The sequence below is a fragment of the Schistocerca americana genome, chromosome 1 (genome assembly GCF_021461395.2).
Source record: "Schistocerca americana isolate TAMUIC-IGC-003095 chromosome 1, iqSchAmer2.1, whole genome shotgun sequence".
NCBI classification, from domain to species: Eukaryota; Metazoa; Arthropoda; class Insecta; order Orthoptera; family Acrididae; genus Schistocerca; species Schistocerca americana.
The window spans coordinates 891,595,163-891,622,560 of record NC_060119.1 but is presented as its reverse complement, the minus strand read 5'-3'; the positions used below and the strand labels follow the sequence as shown (position 1 = coordinate 891,622,560).

Genomic DNA, 27,398 nt, shown 5'->3' with positions numbered 1-27,398 from the left:
ATACCTTAATAGAAATATTCTCTATGAAATTATTGAAAACATGGTAAAAATCAATAGATTCAGTCATCAACTAGGAACTTGAGTGCTTTAGAATTTCTAAAGATAGGTACTAAATGAGAAACATCTCTTACTACTTGTAGAAAATAATTATAGTGTCAGCAGTTTCGAAATATAAAGTTCTCAATAATAAATGTCTTTGTACACGTAATGTAATAGGTGGTTTCTGAACAGTTTTCTGCATCGATATTGTTGCCATCCTCTGACTCAGCCTCCTGTCGGAGAAACTCGTTGTATATCTCCTCAGGAGTTCTAAGGAGTTGATGCGCCATTTTAGTAAGATACTAGAAGAGAAAACAAAACTTAGATGTAATATAAACATCAATATGGGGTTGAATCCTCCCCACAAAAGAAACTAATAAGTGTGACGTAAACAGTAAGGTGGGGTCTGATCCAACCCGAGCGCGGGTAATGTAGGTTTCAGATAGAGGGGGTACCTGTAGGTCACTCACCAGACTGACGTGGCCTCCTCGGCGTTCTCGGGACGACTGGCTGTTACGGTAGCTGGAACCACAGCGCTCTCAGAAAAGGGAGTGGGGAGTTATAAACATAACAGATTCGCTGGGGTCAGATCCAACCCCAACCTTACCGTTAGAGGGTTAAATGTCTCTTCCTCAGTTCTATGTCACTGTGATATTGATGGCTTTCTGTTTTTTAAGAAAGTTTCATTTTTCTATATCGCTCATTTGCTGCAACAGCATAACTTGAAAATCATGGTTTTTCATGTAAGTTCAAAACAAGGGTTGCCTTGTCTTCAACTACTTTTCAGTCACCAAACTACACACTGCTCATAGGAGTTCGGTTATCTTTAAAAGTAGTTAAAACTAGGCAGCTGAAGCTAAGGCAACCCTCATTTCACACCTGTATGAAAAATTATGACTTCGATTTATGATGCTGTTGCAGCAAATGAGTGAAGTATACATTGTCCACTCCCGTAATTATCGTGATCTTGACCCATGGGAACATACTGTCCCCACACCCTCCGCCCAACAGTTTCCACCCTCCTCCGTGCTATCATTTCCTCCCCATTCTCATCTCCCACCCTCTTTGTTTGCCACCTGCTGTTTTTCCCCGCTCTTCTCCTGTTTTGCTCCTTTTTTTCCCATGTCCCTGCCCCACAACCTCTAGTCCCTGCACAGAATGCCAGATAGTGATCATCTCCTCCCCCACCCCCACCCACCCACCCACCCACCCACCCACCCACCACCACCACCACCACCACCACCACCAGTATGGTACTACAGGGTGTATACGACCCGGGACAACCGGAGATCTGGGAAAAACCCGGGAATTTTTCCATCCAGGAGAAAACCGGAAAAAACCCGGGAATTGTTTAGAATTCCGGGAATTTTTCATTGTTTTAGTTTTCAGATAAATTTTTGTGATTTTTGACTGGTAAGAACCAATACTCTAACAAAGGATATTATTGTATCCTGCTACTGCAGAATGATACTGCAGCAACAAAACATGAACGGGAGGGAAAAAAACGAAAATAAAACTTAAGTCGCAAAGGAAATGCACCGTACACAACAGCAAAACAGACTTATACAAGTGTCTGCCAACAGTAAAGTGTGTCAAAGGCTTTAGGAACACTACGCAATGCTTTATAACAACAAATTGCCTCCGATGAGCGTGACTTCACAACTGTTTAAATTAGATTCGTTTGAGCAGTTGTGGGCAGGCTCTTGCGCATGCGCAGTTGAGTCGTGTATGTGTAGTACCTTTTCCCGCTTCTGGTTACGGAAGTGTGACTGGGCGCCACTACTTAATATTGCCCCGGTTTGGAAATATCGTAGATCCAGGCCTGATGCACAGAGCAGTCTGAGTTGTGGTGGGGAGGTGGGTCGTCTCCATGTGACCTGTGTTTACGTTCAGTGATTTTGTTGTTTCCTCTTCGTTTATTGCTCTCACGTTAAATGATAACAAAATGGATTTTGCGGCTAAGAGCTATCAAATGAATTAAAATACGTTCACATAATTACGGCAGGCTAAAATATGTTAAATAGTTTCAGATTTTATTTCCACCTTTGACAGTCAAGCATTAATCGCCTTACAGAACAATGAAGTTATTTTTGCTGGTTTGCTAAAGAGATTTGGCTTTTATTAATCCTTTCTACTGAGGCAGTCAATTTATTTGAAACGAAGTGTTTAATTTCACACTATTGGCTAGTTTCAACTGTTTGCTGCATTTCAGGTGCACGTATAGCATTATGCTATAATAAAGAACCAAACATGAGTACTGGTACTCCAAGAAAATTTACATACGGATGTGCATTTTAAGCGGAATTATACACTTTAGTATGGTTCACAAAATCCCGACGCTCTTGAAGTATCCTTTGATGTCTTGTTTCTTTTATGACATAATTTAAAATCTTTTAATGTTTCATACGTGCGAACATATGGGCTTCCTGCGTCATCGTAGCTGCGCAAGCGCGGTGACGCCAGTTATCTGGCGCTTTCTTGCAACTGCTGAAACGAACCTATTTCTAACAGGTCGTGGTAAAATATTGCGAATGGTGGTTTAAAAAAAAGCATGTGAAAGCTTATGGGATTTAACTGCTAAGGTCATCAGTCCCTAAGCTTACACACTACGTAACCTAAATTATCCTAAGGACAAACACACACCCCCATGCCCGAGGGAGGACTCGAAAATGGTGGTTTGAAAAGCAGATTTCCTTTTACACAAGATGAATTATGTGTGAGAATGTATGATGAATTTCTTAAATCGCAAAGCGTTTGACTCTCATTTAAAAATTAAGTCTTTGAGGACGACCATTTAGAAGTATTTCAAGCCCAGAAGATGAGACATTTGCGTTGTTATTAAAAATTTTGCTGGCACATTTGTGTGTGTATCTTAAAGTGTATCTTAAAGTGCAAAAAAGATCAACGTTATATGTGGAAGTGTAGCTTCTCTTCCAACTTATTAATCTTCGAGACCAATGTTATATGTGAATGCTATGTATATTAATTTAAGCCATTAAAGTTTCATATTTGTGTATTCGCGCTACTTAAGAGTGATCTTGCTATTGGCTGACTACATCACGTGTCCTATTACTGTCATCAGCTTGCGAGATCACATGAATGAGCTATGATGCTTACAAAAGCGCATCGCAATCTCAATTTCAATGCTTCGGAAAGGGACATGCATTATTTGGTGGCATTCAAATTTACACCTTTGTAATACGAAAATATGCAGCGTACATGTTGCTGCACATCAAAGGTCTTTCAAAACGTGTTTTTCCCCCTGAGTTTAGTTTTCTAAAGTGCCGGGAAATTATACATCGGTATATAAAACCATAAACATTCAAAGGATTGATGACTTTTATAGTGCCGAGGAAGAGTATACTGTCACTTAACACGGAAAACGTGTATTTCTATATGGGAGAAAGTGTATTGTTAACACGGAAACCTGGGAATTTTTTTTCCTTGTCCACGCATACGCCCTGTACTATTCCTTTCCTTCCCTGCTCCCTCCATATTGCTGCATTCTGGCCAGAGTTGCCAAGTCAGTGGTCATGTGTGGCGCGCTTGTTTGTGAGTAGGAATGGTGTGTTTCTCTTTTGCTGATGGAGGCTGTGGCTGAAAGCTTTGTCTAAGTGTCTTTTAATTGTGCATGTCTGCAACTCAATGTGTCTTCTTTACAGTAAGCTTCAGTCTCTTTTCCTAAATTGTTGATATTTCTACCTGGAGTTTCCATTGTTTGATTTTACTGTTTGTATTCCATTGCCTTTGCCAGATAACATCAGACAGTTGAAGAGAGAACACTTTTTGGCTTCAGAAAGATAGGTGGGAGTGCAGTTTGATTTCAGTTCCGTCATTGAATAATGGTACACCTCTTCCAGGGAAAAGTGATTTGAGTTCCATCAACAATTAATTATACTCTCCCTTCTCCATGAATCAGAACACACTGCACCAGTGAGTAAAAATGCAGTACCAATGCTACATACTTTCCAGTTATGAGGTATTAAATCTGTGATCAGATCTCACAGTCAACGTGTTGCTGGCTGATGTTCTCTGCCCTAAGGCATCACTGAATGTTACTATGAAGGGCATTTGATTAGCACACAACCCTAACAGTTAATGCCAGTTTTGGAAAACCAGACTACTTTTACTGCTCCCCCTCCCACTCCTTCTACTCGTACTATATTGCATACTTTCACTTTTTGTTCAACTGTCGTAAGGCATGATATACACATTCTATTAAACATTATATGCACACGCTCTTCATATTGGCTGACATTATTACAACTGTATATTCCTTAATGTCTTCTCCATTGCAAGTACGATGATGTTGCTGAACTTTTTGATTCCCAGTAATATAATGCATAAAAAAACTGTTATATTTCAGAAATCCACCAAACAGATCCTCCTATACCAGAATCAATTCAAGCCTCTTTCAATTTCTATTCACAAAAGCTCTCAAAATTTAAACAGCCTTCCTCTTGAATGACAGTTAAATGTCTTAAACCACTTCGCTACTTCACTGACTGCAAGTACGCTACTTGGAAGAATTACCGTATTTACTCAAATGTAAGCTGCCCTTTTTTTCCAGTTTTTGTAATCCAAAAAACCGCCTGCGGCTTAGAATCAAGTGCAAAGTAAGTGGAAGATATGAAAAATGTTGGTAGGTACCGCTACAACTAACTTCTGCCATAGAATATACCGTATTTACTCGAATCCAAGCCACACCTGAAAAATGAGACTCGAAATTCAAGGGGAGAGAAAAGTTTTAGACCAGACCTCCAAATCGAAACAAAGTTGGTCCATTGTAACATGAGAAACAGTTGAGGTCAAATGGTTGAAGATACGGCTACAGTAGTTTGGTTCGAGTCGTAAGCTTAACTGTTAAGCTTTACCAAGTAGCCATTGCTGTGTGTCAGGCGCTCTGTCCGTTTTTATACGGGTACCTTTCCTTTTTCACATGCTTCGTCTGGTTTGAATTGATTCCTTAATTTGCTTTGATCTGATAAGTGCCGTTCTCTTTGTTATAGGTGTTTACGACGCTCTAAGCTGAAAATGCATTATTGTACTGTGTCATGCATTGTTTGTCACATTCTGATAATGAGTATTTACAACCTGTTGCCGCTCGCGGCGTTACTTGCTTTTGTGCGTGCTACCGCGGCTTACAATAAAAAAAAAGCGAAACAATGGCAAGAGACAGCTATTTGTTACTTACACTGCAGCTTTCTTTGATAATGATCAACAAGAACCAAATAATAGACTGCGTATGATAGATGATGCTCTTAACGAGAGTTTAGCGAAAATTTTTCTCTGTTTGAAAATCTTTGCAGACGCCTCCTTAGTACATTACATTCTGCACAGAAATTAGATTCATCTTAGATTTATAAATCTAGTCAGCTGTCGTGCTTCATTTCTGACTGTATCACTATTCACCATAAGAATAATACGAATATAAACATGACATGATATGTATATTCTCTCGCGTTTGCTGTTGTCTCACTCTAGTTTCACAGTTTATTAGGCAGACTGGATTTAAATGAGATAGCAGCACACAAAAAAGAATACATGGCATAATGTTTACAATATTCTACGTTTTCTTTTAATTTATTTACTGACACAGAGGTTTTGGCGCCAGTATTTATCTTTGTGCTGCAAAGCATGCCTGTGTAGCGCTACACCGTATTTACTCGAATCTAAGCCGCACTTTTTTTTTTTTTTTTTTTTTTTTTTTTTTCAGTTTTGTAATCCAAAAAACCGCCTGCGGCTTAGAATCGAGTGCAAAGTAAGAGGAAGTTCTGAAAAATGTTGGTAGGTGCCGCCACAACTAACTTCTGCCGTCGAATATATGTAGCGCTACACAGGCATGCTTTGCAGGCACAAAGATAAATACTGGCGCCAAAACCTCTGCGTCTGTAAATAAATTTTAAAAAAAGGTGGAAGACGTGCTTTTTTTCTCCGCCCTGAGTTTCGACCACTGCATTTTCATACATTATCCAACGAAGTAAATACAAATCCCGTATTGTTCATCTTCGAATGTAGCAGCATTTCAATGTACTACGAAAATCCGACTGGCAAGTAGTGATGAGCTAAACTGCGATTTTCCGATATCAGTGATTTCTGTGAATGCTACTTTTCAGTATCTGTTATTCTTAACTGTGATTTGTCGCAGTTAAGGAACATAGGTCGTGTATCCCTCCGCCACTGCTATTTATGCTACTTCCGCGATATCTGCGATTTCTGCGACTTACCACCGTATGAAAAAGTTAAAACTGTCAACACAGAAAATTGCATCTCAACAAACCTGTCATTGGCAAGTATGTTTTACGTTTTTTCTTCCGTTGGCTTTAATTTTGTATTAAAGAAACAACTGTGAAAATATTAATAGTGTAATTAATATGTAAGTAGCCGTACAGTACCGTAATAGTTCTTATTTAGAAAATGAATTATAACATATTGTTATGTTCACAGGTACCTGAACTACATTTCAGTCACTCAGTAAAGTGATAACTCAAAATATCATTGTCAACAGATCTGAAGAAATTGCCACTGCATCTTAAGACCGTTTTTGTCAGACGAGAGGTTAGTTTCTAAGCGTTTCGATGGTCTTCAGTGAGATAGTTCTTGCAAATGTGATATTCATTATAGCAAATATTAGCAATCTACTCTGTCAATTATATTGCTAGTAATTAATGACAGCAAAAATTGTTTAATAATCCTTGTGTTTTTGCAGACACAGTTCTGACTCTGATTACTGGTTGCTGTACGTATCTATCCACATCAAGGCTGTTGAGAGAGACTCGTGAAGATTCAAGACAGCTCTTAGAGGATTTGCAGTTTAAAAGTGAAATAATTGTGAAATAAGTGTGTGAATGATTAAACTGTGTTTTATTGAAGTTGTTGTGCGATTTTTAAAGGAATAATAAATGTCAAATACAGTGAGTGAATAATAAAAATCTCATTTTCCACATGTTTAAGCCGTCCTATACCCATAATTTTCCGCCACTTACTTATTGGTAAACACTTGTTGGAGAGTGACATGCCGCCCCCCTTTCTCCACAATCTTGGTGTGACACTGACCTGTAACATATCCCGAAGTCTACAATATGCATTTTGAGGCTGTTGATATGAAAGTGGGATCTTCCAGTTAAATCAGGAATAGCTTAAGTGCATTACTTGAAAGTAACACAGGGAAAGCTTACTTATGTAGGTGGTAGTAGTGTCGGCAAAAAGTTCTTGTGTGTGAAGTTGCCATGTAGAACACCAGGTGTAAAACTTTTCTCTCGAGTCTTGAACTGTGTCGGAACAAAAGTGAGGCATTCATATGACTGTTTTCATTTCTCTACACTTATACAGACGTCTGAGTTCTGCTGTGTTAACATTGCAAAGCCCTGTAGGCATGAGGAGTATTAACCAAAACTGTCATATTGGAAGTAGAATCGAACACATTTGTTACGTTACTTGATATTTTCAGGAGAAAAAGGCAATGTTGTTTCTTATTAATATAATATATTCAGAGTCACAGCAGTATTTGACCAACCATAACTGATGCTGAATGTGCATGTCGTCATATAATATGAAGGGCTTATTTCAATAGTGGTACAAGTCCATTACCTCCACTTTTCTGTCTATAATGCTTCTGAAATTAGTGATCCAAACAAACATAAATAAAGGTTCATCTCTAGCAAGAAGCCATATGCTTGAATATTTCTGGTCACTCAACTGCAGATTTTTCAGCGCTCATTTAACTTTACGACTCTGTATCTCAAAATGAACAAAAATGGACTTGTACCACTATTGAAATAAGTCCTTCATATGCACACACAGCACATCGATCTCGTGAGGCACAAGGCTCTCATAACGAAGTACGTACGTTGGTCAACAGATGACACTAGAAAAAGTAAGTTAACTGCGCTTTTTAGTTGCTACTTGCGACTCTTAGTTGCGATTTGTCACAGAAATCGCAGTTTGACTTGGTAGCGAATAGCGTAGTATGAACTTTGCTCAACAGATGGCAGTGCTAACTGCGCATTTTAGTCGCTACTTGCGACTCTTAGTTGCGACTTGTCACGGAAATCGCAGAGATGGGCGTAGTACGAACTTTGACCCACAGATGGCACTGTTAACCGCGCTTTCTAGTTGCTACTTGTGACTCTTAGTTGCGACTTGTCATGGAAATCGCAGTTAGATTCGATACCGTATCGCAGAGATGAACGTAGTACGAACTTTGGCCAACAGATGGCACTGTTAACCGCGCTACCCAAAGCGGTGCAAGAACTGAGCGAAAGAGTAGATAATATCCAGGTGGCTAACGCCAGTATCGTGGGTGAAATCAGTGTACTGGCTAACAGGATGGAACAATTAGAAATTGGCACAAGTCAAGTAATTGAGCACAAAATGTCCGAACAAGTGCACAAAATTGAAAACGAATTTATAAAAAAAATAGACGAGAAGGTGCACGCCGCGATTGAGGCCAAAGACTTGGGCTCCAATGCGGAAGTGCAGGACCTAAAAAAGGCGGTGCACACTGACATTCCGCTGCGGAGCTGGAAAACAGCTTGCTGCACGGCGACGCTGTGTGCAAGACTGTTTGGGATGTTTGTCAATATGGCCAACTCTACGTTCTGAATTTTTTCCTACCTGTGAGAAGAGACGGTTGTTAATAGGAACTTTTATGAATTGTGAATCACATGCAGTGTTCTCTTCACCATAAGAATAATACGAATATAAACATTTTGCCATGTATTCTTTCATGTTTGCTGCTATCTCGTTTAAATTCTGTCTGCCTGATAAACTACGAAACTAGAGTGAGACAACAGCAAACGTGGAAGAATATACACATAACGTCATGTTTATATTCGTATTATTCTTACGCCTAATAGTGATACAGTCAGAAATGAAGCACGGCAATTGACTAGATTTTTAAATCTAAGATGAATCTAATTTCTGTGCAGAATGTAATGTACTAAAGAGGCGTCTGCAAAGATTTTCAAACAGAGAAAAATTTTCGCTTAACTCTTGTTCAGAACATCTTCTATCATACGCAGTCATTATTTGGTTCTTGTTAATGATTATCAAAGAAAGCAGCAGTGTAAGTATCAACAAATAGCAGTCTCTTGCCATTGTTTTGCTAATGATACAATTTCTCTCTCTCTCTCTCTCTCTCTTTTAATTGTAAGCGCGGTAGCGCGCAAAAAGCAAGCCTTGCCGCGAGCGGCAACAGGTCGTAAATACTCATTATCAGAATGCGACAAACGATGCATGACACAGTACAGTAATGCATTTTCTGCTTAGAGAACAAAGATAACGGCACTTATCAGATCAAAGGAAAATAAGCAATCAATTCAAACCAGACGAAGCACATAAAGGAAGGGAAGCTGTATAAATACGGACGGGGCACCTGGTAAAGCTTAACTGCTAAGCTTACGATTCGAATTGTGTCTCATATTACAGTGGACTAACGTTGTTTCTATTTGGAGGTGCGGCCTAAAACATATCTTTCCCCTTGAATTTCGGGTCTCAAATTTCAGGTGGGGCTTAGATTCGGGATTTTTTTTCCCCCCCTTGATTTCGAGTCTCATTTTTCAGGCGCGGCTTTGATTCGAGTGCGGCTTAGATTCGAGTAAATACGGTATTTGAAAGCTTAGCTTCTCCTGTAGCTAATTAATCTTCGAGACAAATATTATATGCGAAAGATTTGCTTTTCTTGTAGCAACACTATATATATATATATATTTTAACTTACACCTTTAACTTTTGCTGATGGTGGAATTCGAATTTATACTTTCGTAATAGGCTAATATGCAGCGTTTATGTTGCAGCACATCAAAGATCTTTCCAAAACGTGATTTTTTTTATTTTTTGTTTTTTTTCCCCTCTCCCCTGAGTTTCGTTTTATAAAATGACGAGAAATTCTATGCTGCTGTACAAAACCATATCCATTCAAAGGATTGATAAATTGATAAGTTTTACAGTTCTGACGAAAAGTATACTGTCACTTAACATGGAGAAAGTGTATTTTCACCCGGGAGAAAATGTATTTTTAACCGGGAGATCTGGGAAAAATCCGGGAATTTCTTTTCCTTGTCCTCGTATACACCCTGTGATAATATGACCAAAATATTTTATTTCTTCTAATGCAAAATGACACTTCTCCAGGCTCAACATCAAATGAGATGCTCTTAACCTCATAAAGACTTCACTGTGTTGCTCCATACTACTTGAAAATACTATGTTATCCAAATCGACAAGACACTGCTGTGGTTTCAAACCCCTTAACACACTGTCTAGCAACCTCTGCAACATTGCTGGAGTGTTTTCCAAACCGAATGGCATTCTGATGTACTGGTAATGGCCTCCAGGATTAGAGAAAAGAATTTTTAGACAATCCCCTGGAGCCACCTGTAACTGAAGATAACTGCTTGTCATATCCATCATAGAAAAGTACTGGCACTGTCCTAAGTGATCCAAAGTCTCAGATATGTTTGGAATGAGGTATGCGTCTGTTACGGTCTTATTATTGAGGTATTTGTAGTCACAACTGAACATGTATTTCTTAGTTTCATCCATAGATTTTTTAGCCTCAACGAAAATGCCCATTCCCCAGCAACTATTACTACGCTCTATAATACCAACTGCAAGCTGCTGATCAATGAAATCCTCCACAGTCGGCTGCAAATACCTCGGTATTCTGTATGGTTTACAGTAAACAGGTGCTTCATTCCCTGTTGGTATCCTATGTTGAACTAATGGAGTTGCTGGTAACGACCCTCACAGAAAAAACAAATCCTTACATCCCCACAACGATTCTTCCATATGGTCTTTTTCTCCTCCTTTCAAATGCTTAACTTTGTTCTGCAATGCAGTTCTGTCAGCAGTTGGTGGCTGATTGCTATGCCTACCTCTCGAACACCAGTCTTTGTTATCAATAATTCCAAATTCACTACTAAAACTCCTTTTCTCAGATTCGCGTTTACAGCGCTAAAATTATCCAAGTTCACGGGGACTACTCACCCTTCATTTCCCTCTCGTACGTCTACAATACTACGTTTCACAAAACAACCTAATGGATCCAATAATTCAGTATCCTCCAATGGTACAATAACACATACCGTACCCACAGGTAGATTTGACTCTACACTTACTCAATGTTACTTCCCGGTGCCACTAGACACACACACACACACACACACACACACACACACACACACACACACACACACACACACATGCAAATTAAGCCTTAATGCTAATGGTCGCGGTTCAATTGGTTTGTTCATTATGTTGAATGCCCCTCATGACAGCTCTGCATTGACAAACAGTTTCCCCTAGCTGAAATAACATTCCACCAAGTTCCACAGTTCATTGTCCAAGGTCAATTTTGGTATGATGTTGATGCAGTAAATCTACTCCCAGGATCATATCGTAGCCCTCACTTACCCATTGTACTACCTCCATGCATGCATCAAATCAGACTTTCCCTACTTGAAAGTCAACTGTCACTGACCCCAAAGGTGTGACCTCCTTATCCCCCACTCCATGTAGCCTATAATGTGGTGGGTCTAACATCCTTTGTCCCATTAAACTCTTAGTATCCACTGACACTTGCACCCCTGTGTCCAACAAAATCTTAAACTCTTTAGTTCCTAAGGATCTTACCACTGAACATTCCACCTCTGCACACGTATTTGTAGCATTAAAATTAAACAGGAGCTCCCTTCGGTGGGTCTTGGGGCCCCCTCTACCATTTAACTATTGTCCACCTCTACTAACTCCACTTCTCCATCCTCCACGCTGCTGATTTCCACCCCTTCCTCTATTCCGCAGTGACTGGGTACATTGCCTCTGTATGTGTCCCGCACGACCACACTTCTAACATTTTATACCCGCTGTAAACACTGCTTGTCTATCATGTACCCCTGTTGCCACGTCTATTTCCTCACATTGAATTGACAGCTGAATGGCCGAATAAAAATCTTTCGGAGTCCCTTCACGCACTTTCCGCGACATATCCACCGATAATCCCCTCAAAAATACATCAAGTGCCCTTTACTTGGCGTCCTGCAACAGAACACCATTCGCCTCATCACTCTAATCCAACTCGTAAGTATACTCATTAATTTCTCTTATCCTGTCCGCAAATTTCACTACTGTCTCCCACTGCCTCTTTGTCATTGTACTCAACCTCTCCTTAAAGTACCGAGCACTATTTTGTTTCTTGTACCTCTGTAAAAAGCCCATCCTTCAACTGCTTAAACTGCCCTGCCTTCCTTAAGGCCTCAGAACACCTTACATATGTCTTCGCTTCACCCGTAAATCTAATCTTGGCTACATTTAACAGCTGTTCATCAGACCAACCATTCATCACAGCTGAAGTTTCCCAGTCCTCCACAAACTACCGCACATCCTCAGATGCCTTGCCAGAAAACAGAATAATCAAACTCGCGGCGGCTGGACCAATCTACTGCTGCGGCACCCTAGGCAAAAACGGCTGTTCCGATGCGGTTTCCTGCTCACTTTTGGATGTTAATTCATTTCTCAACTGTGTATTGTCTGCTGTCAGTTGTGCTACGTTTTCCAACAAAATCTGTACCGCTTCTGGTTCCGACACACCTTGCGTCCCTGACTCTGCCATTGTGTTGCTTTCGTTCCCAGTTAATCCTGAAACAAAACATTTAAGTACAAGAATAACCTGACTTCCTACAGCTCTGTATCATCATACTCAGTATCATCATAAACCAACGCAAAAGTAATCAAATGCCATGAAAAGCATCTTACTGCCTCAAGCTCACTGACACTTATTCTGACAACAACAAAAAATGCTTGCGCAAAGCATCTAAATTGGCCTGCCAGGAGCCGTACTCAAAACACAAACAAGAAAGGAAAGAAAACGTCCAACACTCAGAAAAGAAAAGTTGGTCAACAGTCACCACATTTTATAACCGTAATGCAGGTGATGGGCTCGAACGTCGTACCGCACAGATGATGCCCAGTATTCTGATATCAAATGTAGAGGAATGTTGCACGAGTATGGAAACTGTCAGGATGTGCCGCATTAAAACTCATCAGTTTCCCAAGTGATTTATTATTCCAGCTATAGTGCCCCCTGTTCCTCTTCTCCCCCTGCGGGTTCGGGGGTTAGAATTGGCCCGCGGTATTCCTGCCTGTCGTAAGAGGCGACTAAAAGGAGTCTCAAACGTTTCGGCCTTATGTGATGGTCCCCTGTCGGGTTTGACCTCCATATCTCCAAATTTTTTCCGAAGAGCGAGCCGATTGGGGAAGGGCGCCTTACTTGGTGCATTGTGTCTGTGTTGTGTTGAGAACTTTCGCCATCTTATTCGTCGTTGCATTGCAGTCTTGCCCGCTCTCCATCACTTGGGCATGGATGCGCTCCTGCGTGCACTTTCTGCCGAGCACTGTGCAGGGCCATTTTCTGCACTGACGCCGCCCATGGACCACATGTCACCTAACATCCAGCACGGTAGCCAGTCCGTTGTGGTGGGGCCGCCATGTACCCTCTTGGTTGTAGCCCCCTGACAACACAGGGATCGCTCTACTGATGCCTGCGCCGTTCACTCCCCACGTATGCCAAGGAGTAGATGCCCATCTCCCAGGGACATCGGGACTCCCGGCAATGGCCATCCTGCCAGGTGGCCTTTGCTGTGGCTGGGTGGCGCCCGTGGGGAGGGCCCTTGGTCGGAGTAGGTGGCATCAGGGCGGATGACCCGCAATGAAGCGTGGTACATCATCTATCGCTGGTGGGCCTCCACCAGCAGTCTCTAAGCGATCGAGGTCTAACCTCAACGGGAAGAAATTTGATCAGAGATCGTTTCCCTCCCTAGCTACTCCATGGGAGGAACGTCTTGCTAAAGAAGGCGGTGGCGAATATTCACCCCGGTACCTCGTGTGTACGCGGGTTGATGGAGAATCATTCATGTCGACCAAGCCCCAGTTTTTTGTAGAGCATTTAGAGGACAAGTTCGGGGAGGTGGAGGGCCTGTCCAAGATGCGCTCTGGTTCTGTGCTCATCAAAACGGCATCCTCTGCCCAGTCACGGAGGTTGCTCAATTGTGTCAAGTTGGGGGATGTTTCAGTTACCATCACGCCGCATAAGAGTCTCAACATGGTCCAGGGTATTATATTCCACAGGGATCTTCTTCTGCAGTCCGACGATGAATTACGCGCCAACCTCGAACGACGAGGTGTTCACTTCGTCCGGCGCGTCCATCGGGGTCCGAGGGATAATCAGGTAGCCACCGGTGCCTTCATCTTGGCCTTTGAGGGTGATGTCTTACCCGAAAAGGTTAAGGTGATGGTTTACCATTGTGATGTGAAACCATATATCCCTCCTCCGATGCGATGTTTTAAATGCTGGAAGTTCGGGCACATGTCATCTCGCTGTACTTCCAGCATCACGTGTCGGGATTGCGGACGTCCTTCGCATCCTGATACTCCATGTGCTCCGCCTCCCATTTGTGTTAACTGTGGAGAACACCATTCCCCCTGCTCACCGGACTGTCGGATCTTCCAGAAGGAAAGGAAGATAATGGAATATAAGACCCTGGACCGCCTGACCTACACCGAGGCAAGGCGGAAATATGAGCGGCTACATCCCGTGCCCATGACATCCACCTATGCCGCTGCTGCACAAGCAGTCCGATCCTCTCCCGTGTCGTCACGTACTGTTGCCTCTCAGCTATGTCTCAATGAACCGGCCCCCTTGGTTGTGGGGGGCACTTCGCCCACTGTTGCTCCATCTACTCCAGGAGCAACACCACCCCAACCATCGGGGACATTCGCCCCCCCTTCCCAGCCGGAGAAGCGTAGGGCTTCTTCGGCTACTCTAGCCAGGAAGGGGGCCCTCCCTTCCCAGGCTTTGCCCAGTGTCAAAAGCGGACACCCGCAAAGTTTTGAAACAACAACCGGTCGCTGGTCATAGGGCTTCACGGTCGTCGTCCGTCCCTGAGACTGACCCAGTGGGGCCCTCCCAGCCAGACCCTCCCAAGGCACAGCGTGTGAAGCCGTTGAAGAAAAAGGCTCCCAAGCATCCTGACATTGCGGTGGCACCTGTCCCACCGCCACCTTCAAACTCTGCGTCTGAGGACGAGGTGGAGATCCTGGCATCCGCTGAGGACCTCGATCTCGCCAGTCCCTCCGACGCCATGGAAAGCACTGGCACAGGTGCTCACTTGGAGGCAGCAGGTGACCCAGCGGCGTAATCTGCCTTCCCCGTCCCGTCACGCCTTTCCCAGCCATGGACAACACCATCCTCCAGTGGAACTGCAGCGGTTTCTTCCACCATCTAGCTGAGCTCCGCCAACTTATCAGCCTTCACCCTTTCTTCTGCATTGCTCTCCAGGAAACTTGGTTTCCAGCAATGCGCACCCCTGCCCTCCGTGGCTATCGGGGTTATTATCAGAACCGAGCAGCTTATGAAAGGGTGTCTGGTGGCGTCTGCATATATGTTCTTCACACTCTGCACAGCGAGTCTGTCCCTCTCCAGACGCCTTTAGAGGCTGTTGCTGTACGCGTGTGGACGCCACAGGCTGTTACCGTCTGCAGTCTTTACATTCCACCGGATGGTGATGTCTCGCAGCATGTCCTGGCTGCACTGGTCGCCCAATTGCCGCCACCTTTCTTGCTATTGGGCGACTTCAACGCCCATAACCCTCTGTGGGGTGGGTCAGTGGCAACAGGTCGAGGCGCCATCGTTGAGCATTTATTGTCGCAGCTCGATCTCTCGCTGTTAAATGATGGTGCCTTCACACACTTCAGTGTGGCGCATGGCACCTACTCCGCCATTGACCTTTCAATTTGTAGCCATAGCCTCTTACCGTCTGTCCGTTGGAGTGTGCATGACGACCTGTGTGGTAGTGACCATTTTCCGATCCTTTTGTCACTACCACAGCGCCACTCTTCTGGGCGCCCTAGCAGATGGGCTATGAATAAGGCTGACTGGGACTTGTTCTCCTCCACTGCCGCTTTTGAGCATCTCGCTACCGATGACATTGATGCGGTGGTTCAATCGGTCACCACCGGCATCGTTACTGCCGCCGAATCTGCCATTCCCCATTCCTGTGGGTCCCCTCGGCGGAAGGCTGTGCCTTGATGGTCGCCTGAGATCGCTGAAGCGATTAAAGATCGCCGGCGGGCGCTCCAGCGTCACAAGCGACATCCCTCCCTCGACCACCTTATCGCCTTCAAACGGCTGCGTGCGCGGGCCCGCCTCCTTATCCGCCAAGGCAAGAAGGAGTGCTGGGAGCGGTATGTGTCCACCATTGGCCTCCATGTCACTCCCTCGCAGGTCTGGGCCAAGATTCGACGCGTCTACGGCTATCGGACCCCTGCCAGCGTCCCTGCGCTCTCACTGAATGGAGCCGTTTGTACCGACTCCGACGTCATTGCCAATCGCTTAGCAGAGCATTTTGCTATGAGTTCCGCTTCTGCGAATTACCCCCAGGCCTTCCGCTCCATTAAAGAGCGGCTGGAACGTCGGAGCCTTTCGTTTCTCAGCAACCACCCGGAATCTTACAATGCTCCATTCAGTGAGTGGGAATTTCGCAGTGCCCTAGCTGCTTGCCCTGATACCGCTCCTGGGCCAGATGGCATCCACTGTCAGATGCTGAAACACCTTTCAGTGGACTGCCAGCGGCGCCTTCTCGATCTTTACAACCGTCTTTGGGTCGAGGGGGAGTTTCCGTCGCAATGGCGGGAAGGCATTGTCATCCCCGTTTTGAAACCTGGGAAGACCCCTCTGGAGGTGGACAGCTACCGTCCCATTAGCCTCACCAACGTTCTTTGTAAGTTGCTTGAACGGATGGTTAGCCGGCGCTTGCATTGGGTACTGGAGTTTCGGGGCCTTCTGGCTCCGTCTCAGGGTGGGTTCCGTAAAGGCCGCTCCGCCACCGACAATCTGGTGAGTCTGGAGTCGGCCATCCGTACTGCTTTTGCCCGCCGTCAGCACCTGGTCGCTGTCTTTTTCGACATCCGGAAGGCGTACGATACGACATGGCGTCATCACATTCTTTCTACGCTTCGTGGATGGGGTCTTCGGGGTCCTCTGCCGATTTTTATCCGCAATTTTCTGTCTTGTCGTACCTTCCGCGTGCAAGTCGCGACCTCGTATAGTTCCTCCCACGTCCAGGAGAACAGTGTGCCACAGGGCTCTGTTTTAAGTGTCTGTCTGTTTTTAATAGCCATTAACGGGCTTGCTGCGGCCGTGGGAAATTCTGTCTCCGCTTCCCTGTATGCTGACGACTTCTGCCTTTATTACAGCTCTACTGGCATTGCAGCTGTTGAACGTCAGCTACAGGGCACTATCCGTAAGGCGCAGTCTTGGGCTGTCGCGCATGGGTTTCAGTTTTCGGCAGCCAAGACCTGCGTTATGCATTTCTGCCGGCGCTGAACAGTCCATCCAGAGCCGCGGCTTTATCTTGCCAACGAACTCCTTGCTGTGGTGGAGACCCACAGGTTTTTGGGGGTGGTTTTCGATGCCCGGTTGACTTGGCAGCCTCATATCCGGCAGCTGAAACAGACGTGTTGGCGGCATCTAAATGCTCTGAGATGCTTGGGCAACACCCGCTGGGGCGCCGACCGCTCTACACTGTTGCGGCTCTACCAGGCGTTAATCCAGTCCCGTCTGGATTATGGGAGCCTGGCTTATGGCTCAGCATCCCCATCTGCGTTACAGGTGCTGGACCCAATTCTCCACAGCGGGATACTCCTTGCCAATGGTGCTTTCCGCACCAGCCCCGTGGACAGCGTACTAGTGGAGGCAGGTGTACCTCCCCTGCGGTTCCGACGCCAACGTTTGCTGGCCGCTTATGCTGCCCATGTTCTAAGCTCGCCCGGGCATCCAAATTATCGTCTCCTGTTCCCGCGATCGGTCGTCCATCTGCCAGATCGTCGGCCCCGGTCTGGTTGTACAATAGCGGTCCGCGTCAAAGAGCTTCTCTCTGGGCTTCAGGTTTTCACTGTTCCACCTACTTTCCGGGCTACCTTGCATACACCCCCATGGTGTGTTCGTCGCCCTTGCCTTCGGCTGGACCTGGCACAGGGCCCGAAGGACTCAGTCCCTCCAGAGGCCTTCCGCCGCCGCTTTTATTCTCTCCTGGCCACGTATCAGGGCTCTGGTATTGTCTACACTGACGGTTCGATGGTTGCTGGTCGTGTCGGGTATGCGCTCACTCTAGGGGACCGTTCCGAACAACGTTCCTTGCAGGATGGCTGCAGCGTTTACACTGCTGAATTGGTCGCCATCCTTCGTGCCCTAGAGTATATCCGCTCCTGCTCAGGTGAGTCCTTCGTTATCTGTAGCGATTCCCTGAGCGGTTTACGAGCTCTCGACCAGTGTTTCCCTCGTTCTCGTCTGGTGATGGCTATCCACGAGTCTCTGCATACTCTTGCCTGTTGCGGCCGCTCTGTGGTCTTTGTGTGGACCCCCGGTCATGTCGGTATCCCGGGTAACGAACATGTTGACCGCCTGGCGAAAGAGGCCACCAGCAAGCCATCTCTGGACCTTGGCCTCCCTGAGACTGATTTGCGGGCAGTCTTCCGCCGCAAAATCTTGGCGCTATGGGACGATGAATGGCGCGAACTGACAATGTCCAATAAACTCCGTGCTGTCAAGGAGACGACGGCTGTGTGGCGGTCATCCCTGCGAGCCACTCGCAGGGACTCGGTAGTTCTTTGCCGGCTCCGCATTGGCCACTCCCGGCTGACACACAGTTATTTACTGCACAGGGAGGACCCTCCTGTATGTCGCTGCGGGGCGGCTTTGACAGTGGCCCACATTCTGTTGGCCTGCCCCCTTTTAGCTGTGGTCAGGCAGACATTTGCGCTGCCTGATATGCTCCCTGCCCTTTTAACAGACGACTCCGCTATGGCTGACTTAGTTTTACGTTTTATTCGGGCAGGGGGATTTTATCATTTAATCTGAGTGTCTCTGTTTTATTTTATTGTTTTGTGTTGATTCTGGCCTTTGGCCTATGATTTTACACTGATTTTTTAATGTGTTTCTAAGTGGTTGGCTTTTCCTTTTTTATTTCTATGGTCGGCCAACCACCGTCAATCTCTATGTGGTTTTCGTTCGTTTTGTCTTGTCTTTGTCTCAGTCTCTCCTGTTCTGTATCGTCTGTGATCTCTTCTGTTCCTCGTTTTTATTCTCTGTGGGTGTTCTTTGTCTTTGGAAAAAGGGACCGATGACCATAGTAGTCTGGTCCCTTTAATCCCCCAACCAACCTGTTCCTCTTCTCGGTCTGTGACACCGGGTCCCGCAGTGCTGAGGACACCACTTCGCTGCCTTGGTGCAGAATGGCTGCCTCACTGACTTATGCAATGCCATGCTGTGTGTCGGCCTTGTGTGGCTGCGGAGTTGTGATGATGTCAGGATGTGCTGGCAGTCAACTCTGCCGTCTCCGTCCCTACTGCCTCAGTGCTGCGCCCACTGGGAGCTGCAGGGTGGCCTGCAGCTAGCTTCCTCAGCAGTGTGGCTTAGATTGCTGCAACAACAAGCCCCCTTGATCAGGCGTCCAAATGTGTGGCCCTTGCCTCGGGATGCCTCCGGCGTGTGTTGGAAGCCAACAAGACTGCCCGCAGTACCGAGCCGTGGCGTGGCACGCCGCTGGCTGGCTGTGGACCTCACATTGGCCTCAGAATGTCAAACCAGCGACCTGCCGTGGACTGGAACACTGGCGCCTCATCTGCAGTTTGTAGCCGGTCATGTGACACACCCCGCCATCCAGGAGAGCTGTCACACTTGAATGCCTTGTTAGTGAACCAGTACCTATTTATTCGCGGCTGTGTGCCTCTGTTTTGCTAATGCGCCACCCCGAGTCATGTACTCATAACACCTGGGTTGAGCCAGTGGGCCCCTTCTGTCTGTAACCATGCACCATGCACATCACTGCATTTACTGTCTTCAGCGGGTCTACTCCATTCTACTTCACAACCGCTGGTAGCGTAACTTACTGTTAACAGGCCTGCACCTGGCTGTAACTTGTGCGCTCAGAAATATTGTACCGAAGCTAACCTTTCCCCATCTTAAATGGTGGTGCCGCTACACATGTCTTATATATGCAAGATGGCTTTAGGTTGGGACTCACCGCTGCCCATTCCATTACTTCAATGTTCAGGCTTCACAAGACCTCCCTGCTGACTCCTGCCACATAGGCCCTGGCAATAGAAATAATTCTGGGCCATGATTGTGCAGCATCCAACACATGATCTGTTCTACTTTGTGTGGTGGTACACTGATCATGGATGACGATGAGATCCCTGTGACCGTCAACACTGATGCCTCCTCACAACAACATAGAACCTTGGAGATCTGTAGATTTCCTGGACATCTGAGACCGCTCATCATAAACATGGCCATCATCTTGCATTGGAGGATATCTGGACTCGTGTGTGAATAACACATTTCACTAGAGATGAAGTAACGAGTTGACATGTGAACGGCAGAACAGAAGGTGAGCTGCAAGATGTCCTATCAAGCAGGGTGTGTTCCTTTTCTCATAACCTGGTCATTACAGACTGATTAGACACAGTGGCTCCAGTGGCCCTTCTGAGATTGTCTTGCAGTACTCTGGTGGTATCTGTGAGAAGCCACGCAGAAATGGCCAGATATGTCTTCACATATGGTTGTAATGTGTTGGCGACCCTGTCCAGCTCACCTGATGTACTGACCTGTCTTCTTGAAGCGTGTTCGCAACCTATGTATGACAGATGGAGAGACATTGGCAGCTGCAACAAATCCAGCAGAAAATCCATCCTTTCTGGATAAAACAGACCACCCTTGCAACTTGTGTTACATTAAGATGTCGTGTTGCATGTGTTTGGTTGAATACAGTGTCCACAAATGACACCTTATCATCTGTGTACCCTCCTTTAATGCATGACATGGCCAATAATGGTGAATGATTTTAATTGTTGCATACATTGAAAGTGAAGATTTCAAGCCATGCAGTAAGACCACAGGTACCACCTGTATCAAAATAGGTTTAACATACTGGATGTTGATTCACATGTTCTCCTATTTATTTTGAACGGTGTACTTTGTTCTGTGCAGGCATACAAGAGTAGCAGCATGGTCAGGGCAGAAGAGGGAGTCTCAGAAGGGAGGCTTCCGAAATTAAAGAGTGAAATTCATTGAATTGTGGTATGTTCATGATACTCGCAATAAAGGACAATTCACCCGAGGCCACAAGCAAATGTTGACTGCCAGTTTAGGTGATTAGGTAAAATACAGAAATAGGGAGCATGAGAGAGGCAGTTCACATTTGTGTGGCCAGTGAGCTTTCCTCTCTGGTTGAAAGCTGAAGTATGAGAGAGTATATAGACTGCACTCTGCCTTCAAAGACACTCCAGATACTCCCACACACTTGATTCATTTCCCACATATCCTGTTGTTATTTCGAGCAGTTAGTTCAGGAGCCCACATGAATAGTAAATGGTTGTGAAACTACACTTTACCTCTTAGCAGCAAATAATCCAGAGCTAGTAATGAACATCAAAATGTACAGGGATTAATGAACAAAGGATTGTCGTACTGAAATTGAATATTGTAACCCCAAAATCCTCGAAAAATAAATGAAAAATATCCCATTCAAAAAAGCAGATAAAAATTCACTTGACACCTTTCTGAGAGAGAATATCTTCACTCCTTCCAAATTAACAGTGTAAGTGTAGACTGTGGCTTGACTTCAAAAAAATAGTATCGATAGCAATTAAGAGATTTATACCAAATAAATTAACAAACTACGGAACTGAGCCCCCTGGGTACACAAAACAAGTCAGAACATTGTTGCGGAAACAACAAAAAAAGCATGCCAGATTTATATGGACACAAAATTACCAAGATTGGCGATCTTTTACAGAATCTCATAATTTAATGCAGACTTCAACGTGAGATACGTGCAATAGTTTCCACAACAAAACTTTGTCTTGAAACCGGGCAGAAAATCCAAAGGAATTCCGGTCGTATGTAAAGTATGCTAGCAGCAAGACACAATCAATGCTTTCTCTGCGTGATAGCAGCGGAAATACTAGCAATGACAGTGCTGCCAAAGCAGAGTTACTAAACACAGCCTTCCGATATTCTTTCACCAAAGAAGACGAAGTAAATATCTCGCAATTCAAACCAGGAACAGTTGCCAACATGAGTAACTTAGTTGATATCCTTGAAATAGTGAAGCAGTTTAGATCACTTATTAAAAGCAAGTCTTCTGGTCCACACTGTATATCAATTACATTCCTTTCAGAATATGCTGATGCAATAGCTCCATACCGAACAATCATATACAATCACTTGCTTGACAAAAGATCTGTATCCAAAGACTGGAAAGTTGCCCAGATCACACCAATATTCAAGAAAGGTAGTAGGAGTAATAGTAGGAATAATCCACTAAATTACAGGCCCATATAATTAACGTCGACTTGCAGCAGGATTTTGGAACATGTTTTTTAACATTATGAATTACCTCAAAGAGAATGGTCTGTTGACACACAGTCAACAGGGATTTAGAAAAAATCATTCTTGTGAAACACGACTAGCTCTTTTATTCACACGAATTGTTGACTGCTACAGACAAGGATTTTCAAATTGATTCCGTACTTCTAGATTTCCAGAAAGCTTTTGACACAGTACCACACAGGCGGCTTGTAGTCAGAGTGCATGCTTATGGAATATCATCTCAGTTATGTGACTGTATTTGCGATTTTCTGTCAGAGAGGTTACAGTTTGTAGTAATTTATGGAAAGTTGTAGAGTAAAGCAGAAGTGATTTCTATTGTTCTCCAAGATAGTGTTTTAGGTCCTACGCTGTTCCTTATCTATATAAATGATTTACTAGACAATCTGAGCACTCATCTTTGGTTGTTTGTAGATGATACAGTGATTTATTGTCTAGTAAAGTCATCAGAAGATCAAAACAAATTGCAAAAGATTTAGAAAAGATGTCTGTATGGCACGAAAATTGGCAGCTGACCCTAAATAATTAAAAGTGTGAACTCGTCCGTATGAGTGCTAAAAGGAATCTGTTAAACTTCAGCTCTGCAATAAATCAATCAAATCTAAAGGCTGTAAATTCAACTAAATACCCAGGAATTGCAATTACGAGCAACTTAAATTGGAAAGAACATGTAGAAAATGTTGTGGGGAAAGCAAACCAAAGTCTGCATTTTATTGGCAGAACACTTAAAAAATGTAATAGATCTACTGCGCTTGTCTGTCCTCTTTTGGAGTACTGCTGCGTGGTCTGGGATCCTTACCAGATAGGATTAACGGAGTATATAGAGAAAGTTCAAAGAAGAGCAGCACATTTTGTACTTAGTGAAATAGAAGTGTGTGTCACTGACATGATACAGGGTCGAAATAGAAGTGAGCATCACTGACGCGATACAGGATTTGGGGAGGATGTCATTTAAAGAAAAGCATTTTTTGTTGTGGCAGAATCTTCTCACAAAATTTCAATTGCGAACTTTCTCCTCTGAATGCAAAAATAACAGGTAACATCTGTGTTTTTAATCTATGTGTACATACTCTCAGAAAATGTGTTCAGTCTCTCCTGGATAAAAGGTGCCTAATGAAAGTGGTGCAAAATTTGCATCACTTGTTAGCTGCTCTTGTACGGTTTCAGCTGTGGAATGATTGTATGCTGCAGAGTAGCATACATTCATCCAGGAGAAATGTCTATTATGGATGAGTTTTAAGACTAATTGTGCTATAGCTATAAGCATAACTTTTACAATGTAGAGACCTATCCAGTGGCCACAACTAATTTCCTTGATCCACATTTGTCCTCCCAGAGCTGTGGCTCACTCTCTGATCTTCTCAACAGGAAATTAATTACTAATCTACCTTGTTGACTTTGGCTATGTGGTTGATTTGATCTGTTTTAGGGGTTATACTGCTAATAATTTTTTTGAACAAGTGAGTGCCAAAGGGAGAGAAGTAATATTTTTCCCTTCCTCCTTTTGTTTTTTCATAGATAAACATACTGGATCTCTTTCCTGAGCTTCTACCCAATGATTTATTGATAGTGAGTTTAATTTGTCTTGTATTTTTCCCTTTATTACAACTCCAACTCCTTAAATGTATTTCACATTAATTTCAGATGTCTTGTTTCTTGTGAGGTTTTCCTGGGATGACTGATCAATGGTATGCTTCTGACTGCGCAATATTTAGATGACACTCTGCCATCTTCTTCAGATGCTGTCAGTTTTGCCGACTGGTTGGAACCCAGGCAGCAAGTACATATAACATGAAAACTTACAGCCTCGGAAGAAAATAGCTGTGGCAGTCGTTGGAATATTATGCGTAAAATGGAAACAGTAACTCAGCAGAACATCCAGAAGCCCACCATTAATCCTTTTCTTAATTTTGTATAAACTTTAGCTGTTGTGTTATTGCAGTGAGGTGTGCTACTGGTGCTTGGAGTCCCAGTACTGCCATTTTAATTGATTATGTGGGTTGGATAAAAAGTAAGGTTAATACAGTGGAAACATGAAATGTGTCAGATGGTATACACACTCTACAGCCAACAGCAGAAGCTCTGTTGAAGTAGTGCAGTGAGCGGTGACGGCTGTGTTTGAGTCAGTTGCAGTGCCTACTGTCTGAAAATGTAGGAGGCCAATTCAAGCTCCCTAACAGTATGTCACTGCTGCTTACTAATACAGTTTCTTGTGACATCACCTTCATCCTGCAATGAGAAGAAGAGTGATGGCACCTGGAACTGATTGATGGCACCTGGAACTGCATCCCATCATCCTTGATGTCAGTGCATGATGCCACACAGTGAACACTGTGCAGGAGCTCCTGTGTATACAGGGGCGGGAGATACTCGAATATCCCATGCATTCGTCCGATATGAGACAGTGTGATTACGACTCACATGCCAGAATGAAGGAACCTCTTCCTGGCATGCACTAAAATGCAACAGAAGACATCACGTTGCCATAGGGCAGTCCTTAAGAGAGGTCGACAGAGATAGACGCGCTAACAGTGTGTGACACCTTCCATCTATGTGGGGGAAGGTGACAGAGACGCGGGGCTGTTTTATTGAGGGCGTTTAATATGGTGAACATCTGGTATGATTTATAACAGTGTTGCCACTACTTTCTATCCAACCCATGTATCTGTGACTTCACTACAACTCTACACATGAATGTTGGCATCGTTAATCTAACAAAAGCGGACATTTTCTTCGTTCATCCTGTAAATAACCTGTTGTTCTCTCCAATTACCTTTGTATGAATGGGATGTTACATTTCCATAAACAAGAAAAGAGAAGGCACAGTCTGATCGTGTATCTCTGTTCCACTAAATTCAAATACTATTTGTGAATGACTCTTCCTGTCTCAACCTTAGCTATAATTTGAGTGATTCATTGTTATATCACTTTCAATTTTGTCAACAGGTAAATAAAAACCGGCCCAGTGTTGGGCAAGCACAACATCCTAGTAACAGGCGTGGTAGTAAAATGTATCAAAGGAAAGCACAAGTGCCTGTTGCTCTTGGATCTATTAGAAGTGCTCAGAAGATTTCTGGTATGAAAGAATGAATGTTCCTCAGTATTGCTGAAGTTTTGTCCCTTTTTCATCTCTTCTCTCTGTGTCAAGTGCCTCTCTCTCTCTCTCTCTCTCTCTCTCTCTCTCTCTCTCTCTCTCTCTCTCTCTCTCTCTCTCTGTTGGTAATAGTTCTTTGGTTAAGTTATGACTGGGCATTTTAAGTGAAATTACATGTGGGTTTCCTTAGGTTAAAAATATTCTGTACGCCAGATGAGTACTAAAATGTTTTCTGCAGCTCTTTGAGAGGTATGCATGTGCCGTGATGTGTGTTTTTTTTTTTTTTTTTTTTTTTTTTTTTTTCTCTATACACAGGCTGCTCTGAGGAGAGTGGAGTGAGAGAGCACAATTTTTTATACACTGATTGAAGGTATTTCATGATAATTGAAAATAACAATCCAGTGTTACCATGGTAGCAAGAATGTGTGTCAGAAATACATTTTAAAAAATGTCAAAGTATTTATGTCATATTAGGAGTCCTCAGAAACTTTACAGGGTATCTCTTGCAAAATGTTTTAAGGCTGTTTAGGGTAGTAGCTCCATTCAACCCTTTATAAACTGGCTTCCTGTGAAAAGCAATCCTTGCCTCTCTTATCATTAAACATCATTTGCCAGTGTTTTTGTGCCCTTGCTTTAAATTAGTGATGGTTGCAATGGACAAGCATCACCCGTTACTCATTTTCTCTCAAAACACTAAAAAATAATGCTGTAAAAGAAGACAATGTTGAGTGATAAGCTGTAGGCAATACTGTTTGCAATATTTGGCACATGTACACTTTATCTTAAAACTTCAGATTTGTGCTGATCCTGACCTGTGGAGCAAGAGAGAGAAACGTGGGTGAATACTCTGGAGAAATGAGCATTTTAAGCAAGAAGATTATGTATATTTCCTAATCAGAGAATAAAAATGTACACTAGTAATATTTAACTGCTGCGACCTTCACTGTAAGATCCCAGAATTACAGGCTGAAACCAGAAATGTAGCAGGAAAATATTTTTGAATGGTATGCGCATAGGAAATAAGATGTTAAATGCCAGTAACAATGGCGTATTTATCGTTTTAAAAACCACAATCTTAAGTCAGGAAATCAATAGTGATTTAGAATGTGAGATATTCCATATAAAGTTAGACATTAAAGATGGACAAATGCTACTGATAAATTCGTTCTACTACCCATTTTCATCAAGCATTGAAGGCATCAGACACATCGCAGAAAGCTTAGCATATTCTTGTAAACTGTGTGAACTACAGTTGTAAATGGAGACTGCAATTTGCAGCAGCAGAGTGAAAGGTGCACATTTTCATTATTAATGTTAGGGGTGAGAATTCACATTGAGTGTCTAAATGACATAGTTGCTATGGTAAGAACGCGAATATCCTGACAAGAGGTACACACAGTGAATTTAGTACAACTTTATGATCGTATTACTAACTATATCAGATTGCAGTCGTCAAGGGGATTCTTAAGAAAGGTATGAAATATTTCTGCTTAACAAGAGTGATAAGAACCTGAGTTCTAGTTATCCAGGCAGCTAGTACTCTCATGGGAAGGGGTATATGCATATAGAATCAACAACATAAACTAAATTATTGTAGGTCATGTGTTAGATAATTATGCATTGAGTAAGGTAGACGTGGACAGAAAGGGTCCACTGTCAGCCAGTACAGTAACAAAGTTGGTAAGCTAGTATGAAATCACAAATACTTTAAATGCAGTTTCAAACAAAACTGTGTACTGCAGAGAAACAAAAGCTGAATGAAGTGAGAATGAGTAAGAACAGCTGTGCAGGGAGTGTTTAAGCAAACTCTTTACCTGCCAA

General features: G+C 43.7%; 1 protein-coding gene across 3 annotated transcripts in view; it reads left to right on the top strand.

The window, feature by feature from the left end:
• Positions 1-27,398, top strand: part of LOC124614461 — a 153,717-nt gene that overhangs the window by 97,876 nt on the left and 28,443 nt on the right. For all 3 annotated transcript variants that reach the window (XM_047142947.1, XM_047142946.1, XM_047142945.1), the window contains exon 6: positions 25,430-25,559. In XM_047142947.1, the coding sequence (XP_046998903.1) occupies positions 25,430-25,559 (130 nt within the window). The remainder of the gene's footprint in view (positions 1-25,429; positions 25,560-27,398) is intronic.